Genomic DNA, 21,022 nt, shown 5'->3' on the forward strand with positions numbered 1-21,022 from the left:
ACGGGAGTGTGTGGGTGCTCATGTGTCCAGTCAGAAATCTGAATCTGTCTGGTTTATCAAGCTGTATTGAAGCACATTGTGGTTATCCTTTAAGTGGAACAGCTCAGATTTGGTTTCCAGCTCAGAACAGTAAAAGTAAGGCTGTTCAACTCGAAAGTTCTCCAACTCTAAAGCAACAGCCGACCATAAACCATTTTGTTCAGTGGCCTATTCTTATCTTCTTATCTTATCTTAGATCTTGAATCTCTTGAGAGACACAAACAAGCAAAAATAATCCCTCTCTGGACTCATCACTGGAAACGACAACCCACAGAGGGATGGTACGAGATGCAGGGTGGGGGGTCTTTGTCTCTGGTTGTGAACGTTTCCTTATGTCAGGCTGTTCTGAAGGGGCTGCATGAAGTGTCACCATCTTGCTACAACCACCTGTTTCTCCGCTCCCCGGGTGATTTGAGCCTCTCTTTAAAACCTGAGCAGCAAGAAATGGAGCTGAAACATTATCACCCATTTTTGTCGCTGGTCTGGTTGGTGGAAGTTTCAGAAGGTCCTTACAGAAGGACTTCAAGGTGTTAATGCTTAAGAAATAAACCTACAAATAGAAAATATGGAACAAAAATGTTCACAATGAATGCTTGAACAGCTGGCAAAGTGTCGCTGTCCATGGTGCTGAAGCACAAACACTTAGTTGTGTTGTCCTTCTGCTCTTTTCTTCTTCTACTTCACCATTTTTTTTGTATCATTTTACAAAATATGTAGCAGTTTGCAGTCATAGAATTGGGAAAGTGGCTTGATTGGGTCATACATTTCCTTCTAAGAGCTTCAAATCTTCACTATTTCTATGCAGCAAATGAGGATATGAAGCCTCGGTAACATTTACTGTCTTCAACACTAATTTTACTTCCTGTTTGGATACGATTAAGCAGGATATTTGCGAACATTTTTGTCTAGTTATTCTGTTCTGTTCTATTTTTTATGCGTCTATATCTATTGATGGGTGTGGTGTTAAAATACTTTCCAGGTGATCTCAAACCTGCGACTGGGTCAACGTGGAAAGAAGGAGACATTTTGAGGGAAAAGAAACGCACTCTGTGTTTTCATGTAGCGTCAACTGAACTTCATGTCAGTCAGCTGACACCCATGGGGATGAAGTGAAGGTCACTCACTGCTTTGTATTCATAAATGTCAAAATGTCACATCCTTCTTTACGATCCGACCCATGGCCTTTTCGCTTAGAAACCCTGAATGAGATGACCTCACCCGAGAGGTTTGGGGTAAACGTTCAGTAGAGTGTTTGAAAAACCTTAAGTGATCAAACTCATGTCCTGAAAACCGTCAAACAATCAGCCAGACAAAAGACTCAGCTTTGAAAAATAAACCAATATCTTTTATTTGGTGAGTGGTGTACATCACTATATGTGCTAAAGGCAGGTCTATGCTCAGTTATAATGTCTTTGCTCTACATATTGAATAGTATAAAGTGATTATATGCATCTGCGTCCATTCAAAGTGTGTTCCACTTCCTCGTGCTCCTTTGTCTTCTTCTCATCACATGACCACGTTTAGATTTTAAAAATAAAATTAAATAAAAGTCAGTCAGCACTTACATCATGATTGCACCATTGAAAATTGATTGTGACAACTGTTAATTTGGAAACTTTTCCCTATTTATTGTTCCATGTGTAACTGAACAATAAATCTACTGAGAGACATCATTATGGTTCTATTAAAGGTAAATGGGGCAATAGAATTTTTATAAAGCAGTGAGTCCACTGAAAATCAATGGTGCTGGAGTTCTCCATTGAAAGTTGACTATTGGTTCGGCTTAGTGAAGTTAATCAGAACTCAATCAGACGGATGTTCCCTTTAAAAAATCCTTAAAGGCTAAAAGGGTAGCGGATGCATTGAAAACAAAATAAATAAATACCAATGTTGTTCCATTGATGTTCAACAGGTCAAATGTTTAAGTGAAATTCAATGGGAAAAATTCATTCAAGTTTAATGGAACAGGTATTCCATTTAACATTATGGGGAGAAATATGTCCATTGAAAGTTAATACAACAGTTATCTTGAAAGAAAATGGGACAAATGTTCCATTGAATTTTTTCGTTTTTATAAAGCAGTGATTTCACTGGAAGCTAATGGTGCTAGTGTTCCACTGAAAGTTAATGGAACTTCTGGTTAGTGAATACGAGTCAGAATTCAATACACAGGTGTTTCATTCAAAGTTAATCGGGACAAATGCTGAACTCTTGAAGCTAAAGTGACAATAGATCCACTGAAAGTCAATGGCAAAGTTACTTTATTGAAAGAAAACAGTGTTCCATTAACGTTCAATGGGTCAAATGTTTAAATGGAAATTGACGGGACAAATTTCACTCAAGTTTAATAGGGCAACGACTTCATGAAAGGTTATTAGGCAAATGGCTCAATTGAAAGTTTTATCTTAATGTTCCATTAAATTCCATTTTGTGATATACAAGTATTTTTCTACTAAAAGTCAAGAGGGCTATGGTTCATTTGAAGTTCCACCGAAATATCTGCAAAGCAGTGATTCCACTGAAAGCAAATGGTGTCAGTTTTGTGCTGTTTGACACATTCTCCATTGAAATTTAGAAAATTCATGACCATTCATTTCCACTCAGAGTTCACTGAACAAACATTGTTCACTTAAAGTTACAGTGACTGAAAGTCAATGGGAAAGTAAACAGTGCTCTATTTACATTCAATGGGTCAAATGCTTAGTTGATGGGACAAATTTTACTCAAATTCAACAGGACAGTAGTTTCTTGAAACATTTTTAGGACAGAAATGATCCCGTTGAAAGTTAATGGAACAACATCGATCTTAGAAGGAAAGTAAAGGTGGTACTTTTGTTTATATTTACTGCCGCCTGTTGTCATTTTCAAACGCTGATAACCAAACATGGACATGCATGTTGCTCAGTGTGGCCCGTAGAGTGTCCGGGCCAGAATTCAGTGATTAGTATTGTATATACTGTATATATACAGTGTAAACATGTACTGTGTGTATGAATAAATAGATAACCACATTGGAGAACACATCATCATTGGTTAATTTGACTTTCGAATGTCCTTTGGATTAATACTGCGCTGTTTTTGGAATGGGCGGTTTCATGAGGATGACTTGAGGTATTCACTCGAGTGCGGACCCCTCCTCAAAGCGGCTGCAGAAAAGAAGGAGAGGGGAGAAAATAAATAGAGATGGTCGTTATTTATTTAGAAGGCCTGAAAACTGACAGTATTATTGTAGTAATATATACATTTTCTTCTTTATGGGTTTGTTGTAAATGTCATGCATCTTCAGAAATATTGGTTTGTGTGTGTGTATGTGCGTGTGTATATGCATCTGTGTGTGTGTGTTCCTACCAGCTGAAAGTTGTTCAGGAGGTGATCTACGTTGATGTCATTGTAGCTCTCCTGGAAGGTGCCGGGTTCGTCCATGGACTCCTCTGGGTCGCTGGTTCCGGGATCTTCTAGGCTGTGTGTGTGTGTGTGTGTGTGTGTGTGTGTGTGTGTGTGTGTGTATGTGTTTGAGGGACAGGAGGTCGAAAGTCAATGCACATGAAACACTTTACTCCATAACATTTTGTTCATACACATATATGAAATTCTAAAACACAGTTAGGCAAAGAATGATGGAAAATACAACAGCACACCTGACAGGGAACAAAAAACCCTTTTTTGGCCTGAATGATATGAAAGAGTTGCCTTCATTACTTTCTGTGTATTATTTCTCAATCATATATTAAAATGTTCTGCAGATTCATAACTGTAAACCTCTCTGGTTTCAGTGTCGTAGGATTTTGGTTATCAATTCTTTTATCGTGTTTGTAATGTGAGTTTAATTTTTGTTTGTTACATGAGCCTACATGTTCAACAAAGTTGGTTCTGTTTAATTTCGTTTAAGCAGTAGCAGAAGTGACTTTTTTGTGTGGAGATTTTCTCCTTTATTGCCTCTTTTTATGACTAATAATTGTACTGTGTTCATAAAGTCCATGCTAACTGCTAAATGGTTTCACAGGCTGATTAATAGAAAATGAAACCTGGAAGACAAATATAAACAAATAAAAACTGTTATGAAGGCTGCAGATTATAATTTTGGAGAAGTAGTTTCCAAATACATTTTGAAGAGAAGGAACACTGGTACGTCCACCTGAAGTAGCTGCGTTCCTAAACAATAAAATGAACTTTATAAAGCAAACAGAGACAGCTTTCCCTGCCGGTCAGCTGACTTTACTTCACTCGTTACGTATCCATCAGTTTTTGGCCATGCAGCTGTTGAACCATGCTTTACTTTAAATCTGCTTTCTAAAACATATCTTTTTCCAGAGCAGGCGGAGGTGAGGGTGGGGAGGACTGACGCCTACCTTCTCTTTCCTGTTAAGACTGAGTTCAGGTACTTCTTGACGGCCATCTGTTTGCGGAAGCGGCTGTAGTTGTCTGTAAAGATGGCGTCTGAGTGGCGCTTCACTGGCTCCTCCATCAGCTCATCACTGGACAGAAGAGAAGGATGAAGGCATGAGAGTGTAGCCACAGCTAAGAGGGCAGCAGGTCTCAATGCAGAGTCGGCTCAGGATACATGGTGTCCTTCCTCTGTGTGTGTGTGTGTGTGTGTGTGTGTGTGTGTGTGTGTGTGTGTGTGTGCGCACACATCCCTCCTGGCTGTATAACAAACATGTAATGAAGCAGCAATGGCATAAATTAACCTTTAAAATGTTTAGTCAGTTACAAAATGCATCATCAAGCAGGTCGGGTCTTTTCATCTTTTCATTGCAAATGCCAGCTGGTCCTCTGGTGTTAAACTGTGTAACAGTAATAATAATAAAACAAATCACTTCTCTCTCATGAATGATGTATTTTTACTTTCTGTAAAGAGTCTCCTTGAATGTAAAAGTTACAAATGTGGTTTTGATAAGAAAGATTGAAAACATTTATGAAACTTTCTCTGAATTTATTTGTATTTCACTTGATTTTATGACTGAAGGAATTTACGGAAACAACGCTGATGAAGTTTGGGAAATAAAACCTTATCAAAATAGCAAAGTTTTAATTAAAAAAATGTAAAATTTAATGTATTGCCAGAATCCTTGAAGGACAAAGAGGGATGCACAGTCTAGTTTTCCCCTCACAACTAAACCCTGCTTTTAAAGCCCCGATGTGTTCTCCGTAAACGACATTCAAAGGACAGTCTGACACTCTGAGGTGACTTTTCTCCCACAGTTTCAGGGCGACATCAGACTTCTGCATCCGTTTGCATTTTACCTACACTTTCACTGCCACGCATCTGTTCTCTGGTGGGTTTGGGTTCAGTCGTTTTAAAGGAGAGGCTGATGTTTCATAAATCTGAAGCCAGGTTTTAAACTGATCTTCAGTTCTGTCCTGGTTTGACAGGCTTACACAGCAGTTTCTGATGGGGTCTACAACCTGTCATCGGATGATGATAGAGAAAAAAGTTTCCTTGAGCTTCATGAAATCCCACTTAGCAATTTAAAAGCCAATCAGCCAGTAAGCGAATAACTAAAGACCTCAGTTTTGATGTCATTCGTGATTCAGAAGCGAAAGCCTCGTCCTCTGCCTCTCCGGTCTCCCGGTCTCTGCGGAGGTGACCTACCTGACCCGCTTCCCGATCAGAGACTCCAGGTACCTCCGCGCTGATAGCTGTCCGAGGAGTTTGCTGTACCCGCTGGTGAACAGACCGTCCGCGTGTCTCGTCGGTCTGCACAGCATCACAAAAACATTCAAATCTGGTTACAACTGATGCATTAAAACACCAGATAGAGAGAACGACACATGGACAGAAAAAGACGCGCGTCAGCTCCAATTCTGATGGCGCATTGATAGTGACGGTGGTCGTGAAGGGTTTCATGTTGCTGAAAGAAAAGTATCTTGTATAGTGATGCAACAAAGAAACGGCCATGATTGGGTCTGTGCATTTGCCATCAAAATGATTTCTGATTTGACTCCTTACAGGTTGTAACACGAGTAAAAGAGGTCAATGCAAAGAGCCTCTCACAGCATGTTTGAGCCGTTTATGATCATGCTGCAAGAGAAACACTATAATGCAGGACAAGATCACAATTTAAGTTCCATCTTTTTTTTTTTTTTTTTTTTTTTTACTATAGGTTGCTATAAATTATTATTAAAAGTATATAATAGAAATATTAAAGCGCTTCATATCGTTTTCATTATTTTGTTATTGAGGCAGCTTTTCGCTGCTCGCCTTCACTCATGTGATCTGCGACCTCTGGCATCAAGTAAACCAGAACATAGTACCAATATATATTTCATTAAAATTTGAAATGATTTGTGGCAATAGTTACAACAACAAAAAGTCAGAAAGAATCAAGAATTGCCTGAGTCTGGAGACAAAGCAGCTCAAAATCATCCACAGGTCTAATCTTTTTTTTTTTTTTTTTTTCCTCTCAGCAGTTTTAGTTGGGAAAACACTGGTTTGTCTTACCTCATGGACGTGTATGGCAGACTCAGAGTCCGTGAGTACAACACACTGCACAGGGCTATTAGGAAAAGCAGCTGGGGGCCGGTCCGTTGTAACATCGCTTTACACCTGAGGATGGAAACGGTAACAGGTTATTCTCCCTCTAACCTGAACACAATGAGCACACCAGGTCCGCCGACAGAAACAGTCCTGTGCTATCCTCCACACATCAGCCGGTGAGTTTTACTCATTATCTTAAATTACGCGCAACAGTCAAGTCGAAAACTCATGGTTAACTGCTTAAGGCAAAAGTGAGGGTGGATATCGACCTTTAAACAAACCACTCATTTAATGGTGAATTTTGTCAGAGGAGAACAAAAGCAAGCAGCGGAATCTAATGCGTAATTACGCAGGCTGATGAGGACAAAACCTCTTACTTCACCAACGAGACGCTGCAGTTCTGTTGCCCCCGTAGAGACGTTTAAGTGTTGAGCTTTTACTCACAGAAAAGTCGAAATCCTGGAATGAGTTCATCAGCAAAATGTTTTCAATTTCCTCCAAAAAAGTCAGAAGAGCACATTTAACTGTGGAAATGTAAAAATCTTCGTGTGCATTTTCCGCTCACAGCTATCAGAGATCATTTACTGTTTTCAATTTTAGTTTCTAACCGAGTCAGTTCTCTGAGACTTACCTGAAAAAAACAAAACAGAATAGTATTTTGGCCACGAAAGATAGCGACAAATCACTCTATCGATGGTGAGTTTTGACACGAGGAAAGAAAAAGAAGTCAGTACAATCCAATGCGTAAATACGCACAAAGCGGCCACCGGCGAGCACTAAACATCTTATTACAACGCGGCGAAGCTGCGATTCTGTTACCACCATAAACCACAAACCTAAGATAGTGCCTCATGCTGCTGCTGATGCTACAAGACAAAATTTATGTCACGTTAAACTCAATATTCAGTCTTTTGGAGAGATTTATCCAAAACCTGGCTGGAGCGCGCAAAAAGAACAAACGCGGAGCCCACCGAGAACGCACCATCTAAAAATGTCTATGGAAATATAAAATCTTACATGTGCTCTAGAGAAAGTTGTCTGCTTTTTTGCTCTGTCCGCTGCGCTCTCCAAAGTCCTGATCTCGAGCCGCTGCTGTATCTCCACTCAGTTGACCCGATGCTTCCTGACTCTCCTTGTTTGTCTGTCTTCCTCGCCTTCAGGTCTGCTCGCGTTTTATACACCTGGAGGTTTCTCGTGGAGCAGGAGGGGACAGCAGATTCGATCAGGGGCCTGAGACGTCAGCCGCTGCTTCCGTCATCGGTCTTGCTCACGGTCGGAACCAAACAGGCCTATGGTGAAATTAGTGGGGTGTTTCCCTCCCCCTTTTCCTTCTAACTAATCGTAGAAATAAGCAACTTATATGCCAAGGTTGATGCCGTTGACTCATCTGATCATTTTCCCTGGGCTCTTCTCCCATCACGCTGTGGGTCAGCTGCTGCAGGAAGGCAGGAAGGGAGAAAATGGAAATTGGACAGGAAATCAAAATGGAAAACATCTGAGAAAGGAAGTTAAACTCAAGAGTTTTCCAGCAGATAAATGAGGTTATACAAGTGAGAAGAAGAGGAGGAAGAAGATACAAGGCCAAGACTCCACAAAATATAATTACAAACAACCTCTCATATAAGGTTTTAGGGAGCTTTGGGATGCTATTTCCACTAGCACTGATTATACTTGTAAAAGTCCTTTATTTTATTCCGAGACAAAGAGAGGCAGAGAGGTTTGTGAATACATTTGAAGCTTTGAGATGACTCAGCTTAAATGTTGTTTGTGCTAAATGAAAGTTTTCCATATTTCATATTTTCAGTGTAGATGAACTTGTGGTCTGACATCAGAAAGAGGCTCACAGAGCCTCAAGCTCAAACCAAATGATAAAAAACCTTAACAAACAATGACTGAGGCTGTGGAGAAATCCATAAATCATGGACTTGGAAGCTTCTCTCTAACTTTTTTCCTCAGTCATGATCTGTGCATGTCTGTTTTTTAGCTGATGTAAAATCAGCATCCTAAAAATGACACGTTTCCTTTGGAAAAATCAATTAATTGTGAGAATCCTGCACAGACGGGTTCGCTTCTTCACACAATTTCACCGCCAAAATACCTTCCAGTTCCTCAAACAACGCATGCAGACTAGAGGTAACAATGAGAAGATAACAGTCACCTGTTGTCTTTCTTCAGCCCGATTAGAGATTCATCATCAGTTACCTCTTTTCAGTCTGGAACCAAACGAGCTTCCCATCTTCATCAACACTCGACTGGAGATAAGCCGTCACTGAAACATCAGTACTGAATATGTGCAGTAGTCTGTTAGAAATACACTGCTGTTCTGCCATGTTTGAAACACGAAGCATTCATGTCGCACATCTCATGAAGAACTGTCAGTGAAAGAGTCCAGCCTGTAACATATCAGTGACTTAATCAAGAACCAAGTCTGTCAACATACAATCTTTGTACTGCCTTTATTAGACCGTTATTTTCTTTAAAAATGATGAATAAAAACTGCACCGTGATGGAGATTGGTGCTTATTTCTCTCCAGGTTTAAAAGGCAGAATGAAGGTAATCACAGGCCAACTGCAGCATGTGGACCCCACTTTGAATGACCCTGGTTCTTCTCATAAGAGCATGTTTTGTTCAATATAAAGCTGCGTTTATTGAGCCAAAGATATTTCCTTTTCTTATCTGATGCATTGTCCTGTCATGAGAAATATTTAATTCTACAACAAGATCAAAATCCTGCTGCAGCCATTTGTTTACATCGACAAGAAGTAAGTGCTGAGCACCACTGAGGGTGCAGATGACTGAATAAAAACACCAGCATCTTCGCAGATTAGATAAATACAGTAACGTTTTTGAGGGTGTTTGTAAGATACTGACACTGTTTTCTATTCCATGTTGTGCTTTAACAAAAGGACACCACACAGGACTGAAGTGTTTCTGAATCCACCCACAGTGTCCCTAAATTAACCTGCTGGAACGGCACAGTGAATTAGTCGTGACATTGGCCGGCGCCTCATCCATCCATCCATCCATCCATCCATCCATCCATCCATCCATCCATCCATCCATCTAAATGAGTGTGAACCATTTAGCCGATATCACTGGAGAGAAAAAGGCGATTGGCTTAGACGTGACTTCCAGAGTGACTGCAGAGCTTCTGTCAGAGCAGAGAGATGAAAAAAAAAGATAAAACAAAAAGAGGTGACAGTGATGTCAAATTAAACAGATAAACATGAATAGATAAACACTTGACAACTTTAAGTTACATTTTGTCAAAGCAGCCACAAAAGTTGTGATATTTCCATATAGAATGTTATTTCTATTATGTTAACTATGTTAGAGTTCAGCTGATGTGACTTTTGTTGATATATTTAATATACATGGAGAATATTTTGTCCTTATTTAATATCTTAACCGTACGATATTTACAACATGTGTTTCACCCTCTGTTAGCGTCTCTTCCCCCCTTTGTGTGAGGGGTATCCTGACTTTTTGCTGCAGACTGTCCTCTTTCCATGTCATCATTGTTTGTGCTGCCAGCTTTTAGCAGCACCTGGAAGCTGCTCGACATCTTTGCAAACTGGTTTTACATTTTGTGTTTACCGCCAGTCAAAATGGGTCAGCTCATGGGTCACAGCAATGAAACATATATTTGAGAAATTCAAAAGTAATGAGGCACATGATGAGATAAGTGCTTAAAGGTGGGAGGTCTGAAAATATCATTCATGTATTCTTGCATTTGTGGTTGCATACCTGATGATGAACACACATTTTATTCGCCACCACATAATGACAGCGGCGTTGTCTCTGGCCTTCCCGACTCGTTGATATGTCCTCCCAGTCAGCAGATGACCCCCCCCCCCCCTTAACCATGATGGCACCATCTGAACCTTAATGTGATCAGTCCAGAGAGAAAGTAGATTACGCAGAAGTCCATGGGAGAAGGAGCTGGTCTAATTGACAGCAGTGATTGGAGACAGATCCCTGCAGGAAGAGGACGCTGATTGAGGAAACATCAGCGTTATTATGTTGATGGAATGTACGGATGAAAACGTTCCTGTAGACGAGTAACAGGCTGTCTCACCTCTGTACGCAGGACGACACAGAGGAGGACAACAGGAACACAATGTCGTCTTTTTTCTTGTGGGTGCTCTGACTACACCTCGTAATACCTCTACTACTACCGAGTCTACTTGTCCTAGGTGATACGTCTCATCAGGGCTGGATTGATGATCACCAGGGCAAAAAATACCTTCTAATACCTCATTCCTTCTGATCTCTGAGAGCTGTGATCATCATTTAATGCATCATTTAATTTAATACTGTGCTGATGGTGTTTCATATCATATCACAAACTTACTTTCTGCACTACTCAGTTATTGACGTTTAACATTTGCTGATATCCTTTACATCCATGCAATATTACATTTTTTTTTTTTACTGTGCTTTAGTATAAAACACTGTATTTTATCATCCATATCTTACTTATGTGCAATTCTAAAATTTTCCATTTCAGGGCAGTCTTTTAATATCAATGCAACATTATTTTTATACGCTTTTATATATAATGTGCAGTTGATTTTATTTTGTATCCTTTTTATTGTCTAATTGCTCTTTTTCAATTTCTGCTTTTTATTCTTGCTATTATACAACTTATACAGCTTAATTTCTATAGCATGGGATCAGTAAAGTTGTATCTTATCTTATCTGATCTTATCTTATCTTATCTTATCTTATCTTGTGTATTCACATATGTATGGTGCACACAGTGTACACCAGTGTTGGAAAGTTAGAGCAAAGTTACTTTTTGGTAACGAGCAACATAACATGTTAGCTGTGAAAGTCAAGAAATCCCTTGCTGTTAAAATTTTACCGTATGAAGGAAAATAACATCACAGTCAGATGCAATCTGTGCCTCTGTCACAAATGTCTGTCAGCTGCGAACTTTAAATCTGAAGGAGCACTCAGCTGCCCTCTGTTTCTGTTTACTTTCATGTGCTTCAACTGCAGTTGAATTACAAAAACACGTTGTATGAACTTGTTAGGCGACATGCATTGAGCCCCAGTACACTCCTGATTTTATGTTTACAGGTAATCAAACATAATCATTAATAAAGGACCTTCTCTTATTCCTGCTGTTAGCCTGCACAGTTACAGATTGTGGGCTGTAGACGAGGCCACGTGATGACAGCAGAGTCACTGAAAGGCAGACACGCACACCCTCTGATTTCCAGCCTCTTCTACCTGAACCTGAGCCTGAACCCAGATCCAAAGCTGCACCTTTCACCTGCCTCATTCTTGTTCTCTGAACAAACTTTTTAGCCAGATTGCATTGTGGGTAATGTCAGCACCAGATTCTGACAAGGAGGAAGAATTTGTGGACTAAAAAAAGACGCGTAATGTATAAATAGCTCAAAACGGTACATACATACAGTATTTGACATTTCACCACGGCGTGCACTACCACAACCCTTACTGCAGTTAATCCCAATACTGTTGTACTATTACTGATTTATATTAAGGCCACTAAACACTTCTTTTTCTTTTTTAAAGAACTCATCTGTATTAAAACAAAATACTACAAGGTGAAGGAATCTACTCTTAGGTCCAAATGGTTGATGTCCTCGTAATGAGACACTTTGCATCACGACTCTCCCACCAGCCGGTGTGATGAGGGGAATCCCCCGGCTTGCTGAGTGCCTCCTCTGCACCACATTATCCAATTAGCAAACCATAGAGTGACGACTGTGATGGCAGATTACTGCTGGCAGCCCGACGGGACTCACTGGGGTCTCTCTCTGTCGCTCTGCCTCCCTCTCTCCTGTGTGTGTGTGTGTGTGTGTGTGTGTGTGTGTGTGTGTGGCAGGTGGAGAGGTGGAATAAAGATGCTGGGCTAAGACACTGATAGATAACGGTGAACGATGATGTAGATGTTACAGAAGTTGAGTTAATTTTAAGTACTTCACATACTGTTGGCTAGTTTAACCTACAGCAATGCATCATATTCTATAAGCATCAATAGCATGTATATCATTAAGTTTGTAGCATTGCTGTCCTGTGAGAAGCGCATATTTCTAAAAAGTCAACTTTTCATGAGCTCAGAAAAGAAGCCTGTTTTCAGCTTTGAGACCATAACTTTCTTTAAGAACTCATAAAGAAACGCTTCATCGTTCAGTTTATTTACAATCAGTGCATTCGGAGATACATGGTTTTCCCTGGACAGGAAGCGCATGCCTTTAAAATGCATACAGAAAGAACCACAACGATAATATGAGAGTTACAGCTGTAAGTCCAAACTGCACGAGGCCGTCAATTAGAAGGCATCCAGAGAGAAAACACCACTACAGAGGCTGCAAGATCCTGCAGATTTAAGTTATTCACTGAAAAATGAGTTAAAAAAGGATTAAAACACTGCTACCTCTGTGCAAAAAAAAAAAAAAAAATAATAACAGCATGAGAAATATGGAAGCTTATTGGCACAAAACAACAACAAATTGTGTATTTCAATCGTAAATGTAACATTATCTTTCCTGTAAATTTATGGTCAGAAAAACAGTAAAAGAAGTTTAAGAGACAAATATCAAATACACATCACTGTGTCGGTGGGAGGAAGTGATCATCGTACTAACAGTGTTTGTTTGACAGTATCATGACATCCCTCCACAGACAAATGACAGGCCTTTACACTCATCTGAAATGTCGTCATAGGTGCCGCTGTCAAGCAGGTTTCCATCTCCCATGTGGGAAGACTCCTCTCCTCCTGGCTCACTGCGGACCCAGCTGGATTTGGTGATGGATTGCAGTCCACAACCAGAGGAGATTAGTCTGATAAATTACAGCTAAACTCCCATGATGGCTAAACCTGGTTTACTGCAGCAGGAGACTGGCTGCATTCGGAGCTGAAAATGGAGACGGTAGGTCAACACAGCCGGGTGGAATATGGGAAATGAGCAGCGTTAATGCTGTAATGCAAATGACGTGATTACGACACAAATCGTGTGCACAAAACTTCCTCCCCGATGGACTGGATAATAGCGTTTACTGGACATACATGCCAGTTTCACCATTTTAGCTGCCAAGCAAGTTTCGGCTGAAGTGACGGCTGTGGTTAGGTCAAAGGAAAATAAGACTCTGGTAACTTTGTATTCAAAAACCAAAGTGAAGTCAAAAGAATAAGTCACCATTTTTGGAAAATATACTCATTCACTTTCTTTTCAAGCTTGAGCTGAGAAGATTGACATCAATGTCACGTCAGGTTAAACATGGAGCAGGATTCAGCCTGTGGTTAGCCTAGCTTAGCTTAGCATAAAGACTGGAAGCAGTGGGAAACAGATAGCGTGGCTCTGTTAAAAGCTCTCTAAAGCTCGGTCACCTTGTGGTCCCACCATTGAAAATACCTAAATCAAATTCTTTTGTTATGTTACAGATTTACTGCATTTAAAGGAAAACAAAAACTCCCTTTAAAATTTAATTTTGTTCATATCAACTGTAGCCATTTTGCCAGCAGTTTGTCAGATATTCATAGTTCATCCGATAGATGAATGTATTTTCCAAATGCTGAACTGTCCCTTTAACATGGCCAAAAACATAGTCCTCACAGAAACTAATCCTTACACAAGCAGACAGGTGAGCTTTCTACTATATTTGATTTCACACAAACACAGCAACACACACAAGTAGAGACTCATATCTTTTACTCTCGTACACACACACGTACACACACAGACACACACACTCTACACACTCATCAGAGCCTGGGTCCCTGGAGGTCCCTTTAATGGAGGCCATGTTTTGGTGTGCGGCCTCCTGTACAGATCAATTAGAGCACCAGAGCTCTTCATTGCATCCTAAATTAACTAAACACATAAATACATTTGGCCTGGATTCAGCCCCATGGCAGACATTACGCACTGCAATGCCATCCTGAGACTTTAATTAGCACAGCACACCCTCATACACACACAAGAACACACACACAGTCACATTTCCATCATAGCTCTCATTAACCAGCAAGAACCTACCAATGATGCACTCGGGTCTGACTCTCATGGGGACCAATCAGATTACGTTGCTCTCCGTGTTCGGGAAAACAACGTAATCTGACATGGGATGATATCTATCTATCTATCTATCTATCTATCTATCTATCTATCTATCTATCTGTGTCTGAGAGCATCATTCGCTCTGAGATGTGCGACCGCAGTAAAATCCTCGCTCACACTCACCTTTTCCCCTGCAGACATTTGAACTCATCAAACAGTAATAACATAATAATGGCTGCATTCCATTTAGTTGGTGCCCTGCTATTCACCATGCAGGGTCACCAGCACGTGAAGATGATGGAGAGAGATCTTTTCCTATTTGAATGCAGTTGTGGAAAGTAACTACATTTACTCAAGTATTGTCTGCTGTACAGTTCTGAGGCACTTATACCTATTTTGTACAACTTCATACTTCCAGTACATTTTATGCTATTGTGTATTGTACTTTTTACTGTACTGCATTTATGTGATAACTTACTTTACATACAAGATCTGAGCACTTCTTCTACATATTTCCTTTTGCAAATATAGCTTTTCTACCTTGTTACCTTTACTTAGTTGTTCTTATTTAACTTTTTTCCTATTCTAATTGTACGATAGAGGGAGTAGAACGGCATTTAGTCACTTACAGTAATCCTGTGTTGTGCACTGAACCTGAACCTGAAGTGCACAGGACTGGAACCACCTCAATATAACACAACCGCTAATTTCAGACTTAAATTGATCACAGAGTTTAACCAGTTCCCGTCTGATGGAGCAAAATAAGCTTCACCCAGGAAGGACGTGTTGACGGGATCTGATGGATTATTTACAGGCTGCATTTTAGTGCAGTGCATCGCAAACGTCCCCATGGGAGCATCATCTGTACAGACTCTTCTTTCACTGTCCACTTGGGAAACTGAAGCCATTTCTTTCCAAAGGATGAATGCTGCCACCAGAGTGCGACTCTATCACCGTTCCTCCCCGGTCGGCTGCAGTGCGTCACCACACACGGTTGTTTCTCGTGGATGCTTTAGCAGCCCTGCAGTAATGAAATCTGGGCGCCTGTTATGGCAGGATGACTTCACCTCGAGCAGCCGACCTGCTGCAGCTGAATGAGTGTAATGAGGTGTCTGTCCTGGCTGTATGGATCTAAGTTGTTGAGATACAGTACTGTAAAAGTACTGTAAAAGTCTATTTTCTTGCCAAAAGGCAGCGTGAGGAGGCTCAGGAGGCTGATGCCTTAAAGACCAACAGGTCTAGCATGATGTTCCATGAAGATTTCTGGCAAAATACCCAGAAGTCCTCTGTGCAGCAAATACCTAAAGAAGAGCGTTTATTTTCTGATCTTGTCATGACAAGCTTCTTTTCCTAAAATGACAAGGAAATTATTTTTATGAACACAGCAAATAATTACTCAGAACAAATGACTGAACCGCAGGAAAATAATGCTTTTTTACTGTGTGTTGAGATCAGAAAATATATAAAAGAGTTCTTCCACCTGCTTCAGCTTAAACTATTTGACTCTTTTCTTACATCAATTTGAATTTCAAATAAAAGTTTTTGCCTGAAATCAAGACGTACTGCTGCTCTTCAAGGAGAGGGGCAGCCAGAAACTGGTGTCACCCTCAATCCCCAAATGCAGTTTGAAATATCGAGACGTAGAGGGTAGACGGTGGAGAAAAGGTAACAAGGGTGAGTCAGAGGGGGAGTAATGAATGCAATATTGTGGAAAAATAATAACAGTAATGATTTGTTTTGAGCCACACCTGTGAAGACAAACTTTCCCTTTTCGTGTTTTCTGCCTTTTCTCTTTAACGTTTCCCTTTAGATTTAAGAGATAAAGCATCCTCGCTCTCTCTTTATTGATCTGTCTTTCTGTCTGACTCACACTCACCACCCTGGGAGCTCCACTGATATCGCCTGGGAGGGTTAACTCAGTCAGATCGTACCGTGCTGCTGTGCGACATCCATCACATCCATCAGCACCCGTACGGCCCAAACTCCTGATTTTCCACTCAGGTATAATTTGTCATGACCACCTTTTGCTGAATTTGATTTCTTAGATGCAGAAGGAGTTACATGATGCAGCACAGTGTGCCATCTGTCCATTTGTCTGCTGTCAACAACTTTATGCTGTTATACAGGACATGACCCGATGATATTTAGAGGAACCTTGTTGCATAGGATAAACTTAGTAATGGGAGGTTCATGTACATACAGTATATTATCTAATTAATTAATGTACGTACGAATTAGAGCAATGATGTAAATCACTGGATTTTTTAAACAAAGCCAGCATTTTTCAAATAACTTTAATATTCACGTGAAAAATCCTACAAATGACAAAATAAGCAAATAAAAACATAATCTAACACACAAATAGAAAATAAAATAGTTGATAATTGTTGTCTGAGTCTGAATCTTGGTGTGACTTTAAACAGACGCTGGTAATTACTCACCACTTCCTCACACAAATATCAGCTTATTTATTCTTAATTGGGGTGACAGTGATCCTCTCTGCAACATTTATTCATATCCTCCACATTTAACCATGTTATCAAGTCTGAAAGTCAAGTTAACTTCGCTGTTTGACATGTGAACCAGACCTGTTGTCAGGAGTCACATCATTTGGTAATTTATATTCATTTCATCAATATAGTTTATTAAAAGTAATCTTACATAATTTAATTTGGCTTACTGTTTTACATGCAGTTACTTAAATTAACCCTAAGATAAGATAAGATAAGATAAGACTTTATTGATCCCACACCGGGGAAATTAAGCTGTTACAGCCAGCAAGTATTACAAAAAGCAACAACAGTGGCACAGAAGGGTCTAGATGATAAAGTGTGCAGGATATAGAATAGAAAATCAACTACGTATATGTACATTATGTACAGATTATAAAAATACAATTGCCAATATTCTTATGAGAAAACTACCACTGTCAATGATAATGTAAATGAATGAGGGTTTTCTTTGAATCAATAGTAAGACAGCCCATTGAGTCACTGTACCAACATGTACTCATGACACTCATATTTTGGTGGCATACACATGTGACTGTGTGAGGCGTGCTTCTGTATTCTTTTGCACATCGTCAGAAGCAGATGTTTGTTTTGACAGTGTCAAACACACTTTTCCTGATCTTCCTCTTGCAGTCCAAACCTTTCCTCATCCCCTGACAGAAGGGAATGGGGAGTGCACAGGGAGTGATTTTGGAGCTTCTTGATGATGCCCTGACGAAGACATCCTATCAGCTCCGGCCTTCCGTCTTCGCCTCCGCTGATTGGCTGACTAGTGAGGAAGAGGATGTCGGGACAGCAAAGATGTCCGCGCTCATTTGAAAACCTGCAGTAGCCAAATCCACAGTTTGGCACCTGATCCGAGTTGTTTTAATGTTGGCACCGTTGACGACGTTGTGCTCGAGCAAGGATCACACAAAGGAAAGAAAAGGACTCCGCGATAAGAGCCGGACTATTCCTTATTATCAGGTTAGCGGCTAAATGTTTCCACGCAAACTCGAAGCTAGCTGGAGCTAATGTTAGCTAGCGTGCTAATCGAACCAGTGAAAGCAACGGTACTCTACGGGAGTTTAGTTAGCGTGCTAATGCTAAAGACAACTTAATAGTTAGCCCCTCAGTCACAGCTTGCCAGAATGTTTATTTATGTAACTTACAGCATCATATTGGCTGCCAAGTACTGAGTTTTGTTTTGGGACAGTTTTTGAGTTGAGAACTACCTGCTAGCTGCTAGCATATAGCATCTCTGTGTCAACAACAGCACGTCACAGGAGCAATAACATTGAAAATTATAATGTGCTTAATTGTATTTCACGTTGCACGGTGGCTTCTAACAATGTCATGAAAAGCTGTGATGCATAACGTTACAGCTAGCTAACTTAAATCCCGGTTTCAGACTGTTTCATCCTAGCTAACTTAGCTAGTTTTATGGACGTTATTCGAAAACCAGGGACGACTATTACGTGTCGAATCTGCTCATAATGATCAATGGAAATGTTTTTGAGTTTTTTTTTTCGTCTGAATTAATGGTTTTCTTTGTGACATTTAATTTGGGCTCCTTTTAAGTTTCGGTTTTACCTTCTTGTCTGTCCTACTGTTGGCACAAGACACCGCACTAATTCCGTGCTGTCTTTCAGCCTCTGCCATCCACTCATGTGATCATTTGATTATGGGTGGAAAGTTTGTCCACTACAAATTGAATTTTTGCATCACTGTCATCACAGCAAGTCACCACAGTATTGCCACAGCACCTGCAGCTGGTTTACAGTATATGTTTAATATTGCTGTGGTGAAAAATATGGTTCTTATGCGTTCATATGGGCTGTAGTACATTTGGGTGTTTATCCCTTTTTTCACTCTTGTACTGGAGCTCCACACTTTATTTCCATGTAGTAAAGTTACTTCATTTATGAAATTTGACGTTTTTACGCTCAGAAAGTCCTCCGCTCTTTGTCTCAGCAATCCTGTTGCATTCTAAGAAATCTTTTCTACATGTACAACAGTGGAAGTGTCTGGTATTTTAAACCCATCAGATGTGCTGTGGCCGGTAAATGAAAAAAGTTTCTTCCTCATTTGTAAACATGTTTCTGTCTTCCTCACCCCCTTTTTTGCCCAGAAATAATGCTGATATCTGGAACTCATGTCGGAAGTCGTGTATGAAGAGACAGCCACGATGATCGCCGCAGGGGAATTGCAGTCGTTTGTCCCGTTTGGCCGCGAGCACTGCAGGAACCATCCAAATGCCTTCAACCTGCAGCTCAGAGAGCTCCAGCCCGCCTCCGAGCTATGGTCGTCAGACGGCGCCGCCGGCCTGGTAGGGTCCCTGCAGGAAGTCAGTCTGCAGGAGAGAGAGAGGGTGAGATTGCATGGCATTACATGGCTTTCACGTAACGTTCCTAATATTCCACCTATATAAGCACTTCTGTTTAAGAAGCGCAAAGCAGCAGTAGCGCACAAGGAGAAAAATACAGCAAAAGAATTTTTTGAAATTCCACTGTGATTTTTTTCTTTATTAGGAGTGTTATTGCTTTTAACTGTGTTTCTAGGATGACACTGAAAATCTTTGTGTCCTGTAAAAATAGTGTTGCATCACTTCTTTACTCATAAATGTAACATCTAATGTAACTTAGTACAGTTTGTACTTTTGATGAATTCCTTGTCATGTTGACTGAATGGATACGTTTTGATTGGCAGGAATGCTGGCAGCTTAGGAAAGGCTGCATGGGAGTCAGGGAGGAGGATGTGGAGTTTGAAGAGGAGCTCTACACAGCTGGAACTGTGGTCGTCTGGAGCCAGGGCAGTCGGACACAAGCCTCCAACGTGTACAAGGCCTTCACTGTTGACAGCCCAGTGCAGCAGGTCGGTTACTGAATGCTGTTTTTAAACTGTAAGCTACTGTGGGGCCCTTCTCCTTCTTGTGCTTAGATCTGAGAGACCATGTTGATCTCTGTCGGGAAAATTTACTAAAGTATTTCTGAGACTCACTGGAAATTTTAGATGGTAAATAAAGGTGTCAGTTACATTTCAATCATCCGGAATTGTAGCAATTGACACTGTCTTTTATTCTGTCTGCAGGCCTTATGGTGTAACTTTGCTGTTCCTCAGAACAAGAAAGACGGTACTCGATCATTAAAAGCCTTTTTGTTGTTGAGAAGCAATTCTTGTTTTAAGTTATCCATTTGTTTAAATTACAGTTCGAAGAGAAGTTCATAAGAATGATATATTTAATGTTTTTTTTGCAGAGGAAGAACTAGAGCAGACGGTGTGCATTGTCCAAAGTAGCTGCGTCAACGTTCACACTGTGACCGGGAAGGATTTCATCTCACCGCTACCTTTCCAGGTGAGGGGGAGAGATGTCACTGGTGGGGAGTCTTGTTTACCACAGGAAGTCAAGACTTAAAGGGCTAGCCGATTAACCAACCTTTGATTTGTTTTTTCTCTCTTGTCACTTCGATTTCCTTTGATGTAACTTGCCACAGAAAACTGTTGTATGACTTCCTAAATTTGTAGGTGTCACATCAGTGGTGGTGTTCAAACTGTCTTGCTCAGTGACTTTTATGTTCCTCTGAGTAAAAAGTCCCCAGCTGCTTCTTTTCTCAATGAATGATGGATGCCTCTTGTGTTAATTTGCGTGTTTGTGTGAGTGTGTGTGTGTGGATGTTAGTCATGTTTGTGATATGCTCCAGGGCTGGACTGTTGTCTGGCTAACCAATCATAATGGAAATTTTGGATCACTGACAATGGGAATGAACCCCATCAATATCTGTGTGTGTGTGTGTGTCTGTGTGTGTGTGTGTGTGTGTGTGTGTGTGTGTATGAGAGAGAGAGACATCCCTGCTTGTGTTTGTGCACATACTGAACTACAATGATTGTGTATGTTAGTTGATGTGCAGAAATGTTTTTGATAGTGCAAATGTGTATGTGCCTGTGTGAACATGCACATGTGTATTTTAGGGTTATTTCT

General features: G+C 40.5%; 2 protein-coding genes across 3 annotated transcripts in view; one reads left to right on the forward strand and one right to left on the reverse strand.

The window, feature by feature from the left end:
* Nucleotides 1–1,362: 1,362 nt before the first annotated feature.
* vip (vasoactive intestinal peptide) lies at nt 1,363–7,694 on the reverse strand. Its single transcript, XM_076742251.1, has 6 exons — nt 7,535–7,694; nt 6,482–6,586; nt 5,633–5,737; nt 4,389–4,514; nt 3,388–3,499; nt 1,363–3,185 (listed from the first exon to the last, which is right to left on the reverse strand). Coding segments are annotated over exons 1-6 (459 nt in total). The 5' UTR covers nt 7,537–7,694; the 3' UTR covers nt 1,363–3,176.
* A 10,166-nt stretch (nt 7,695–17,860) lies between these two features.
* anapc1 (anaphase promoting complex subunit 1) overlaps nt 17,861–21,022 on the forward strand; it is a 45,318-nt gene continuing 42,156 nt past the window's right edge. For both annotated transcript variants that reach the window (XM_076743447.1, XM_076743448.1), the window contains exons 1-5: nt 17,861–18,030; nt 19,175–19,414; nt 19,753–19,917; nt 20,134–20,176; nt 20,301–20,398. In XM_076743447.1, coding sequence (XP_076599562.1) covers nt 19,199–19,414; nt 19,753–19,917; nt 20,134–20,176; nt 20,301–20,398 — 522 coding nt within the window. In that variant the 5' untranslated portion in view covers nt 17,861–18,030; nt 19,175–19,198. The remainder of the gene's footprint in view (nt 18,031–19,174; nt 19,415–19,752; nt 19,918–20,133; nt 20,177–20,300; nt 20,399–21,022) is intronic.

The sequence above is a fragment of the Chaetodon auriga genome, chromosome 11, assembly GCF_051107435.1.
Source record: "Chaetodon auriga isolate fChaAug3 chromosome 11, fChaAug3.hap1, whole genome shotgun sequence".
NCBI lineage: Eukaryota > Metazoa > Chordata > Actinopteri > Chaetodontiformes > Chaetodontidae > Chaetodon > Chaetodon auriga.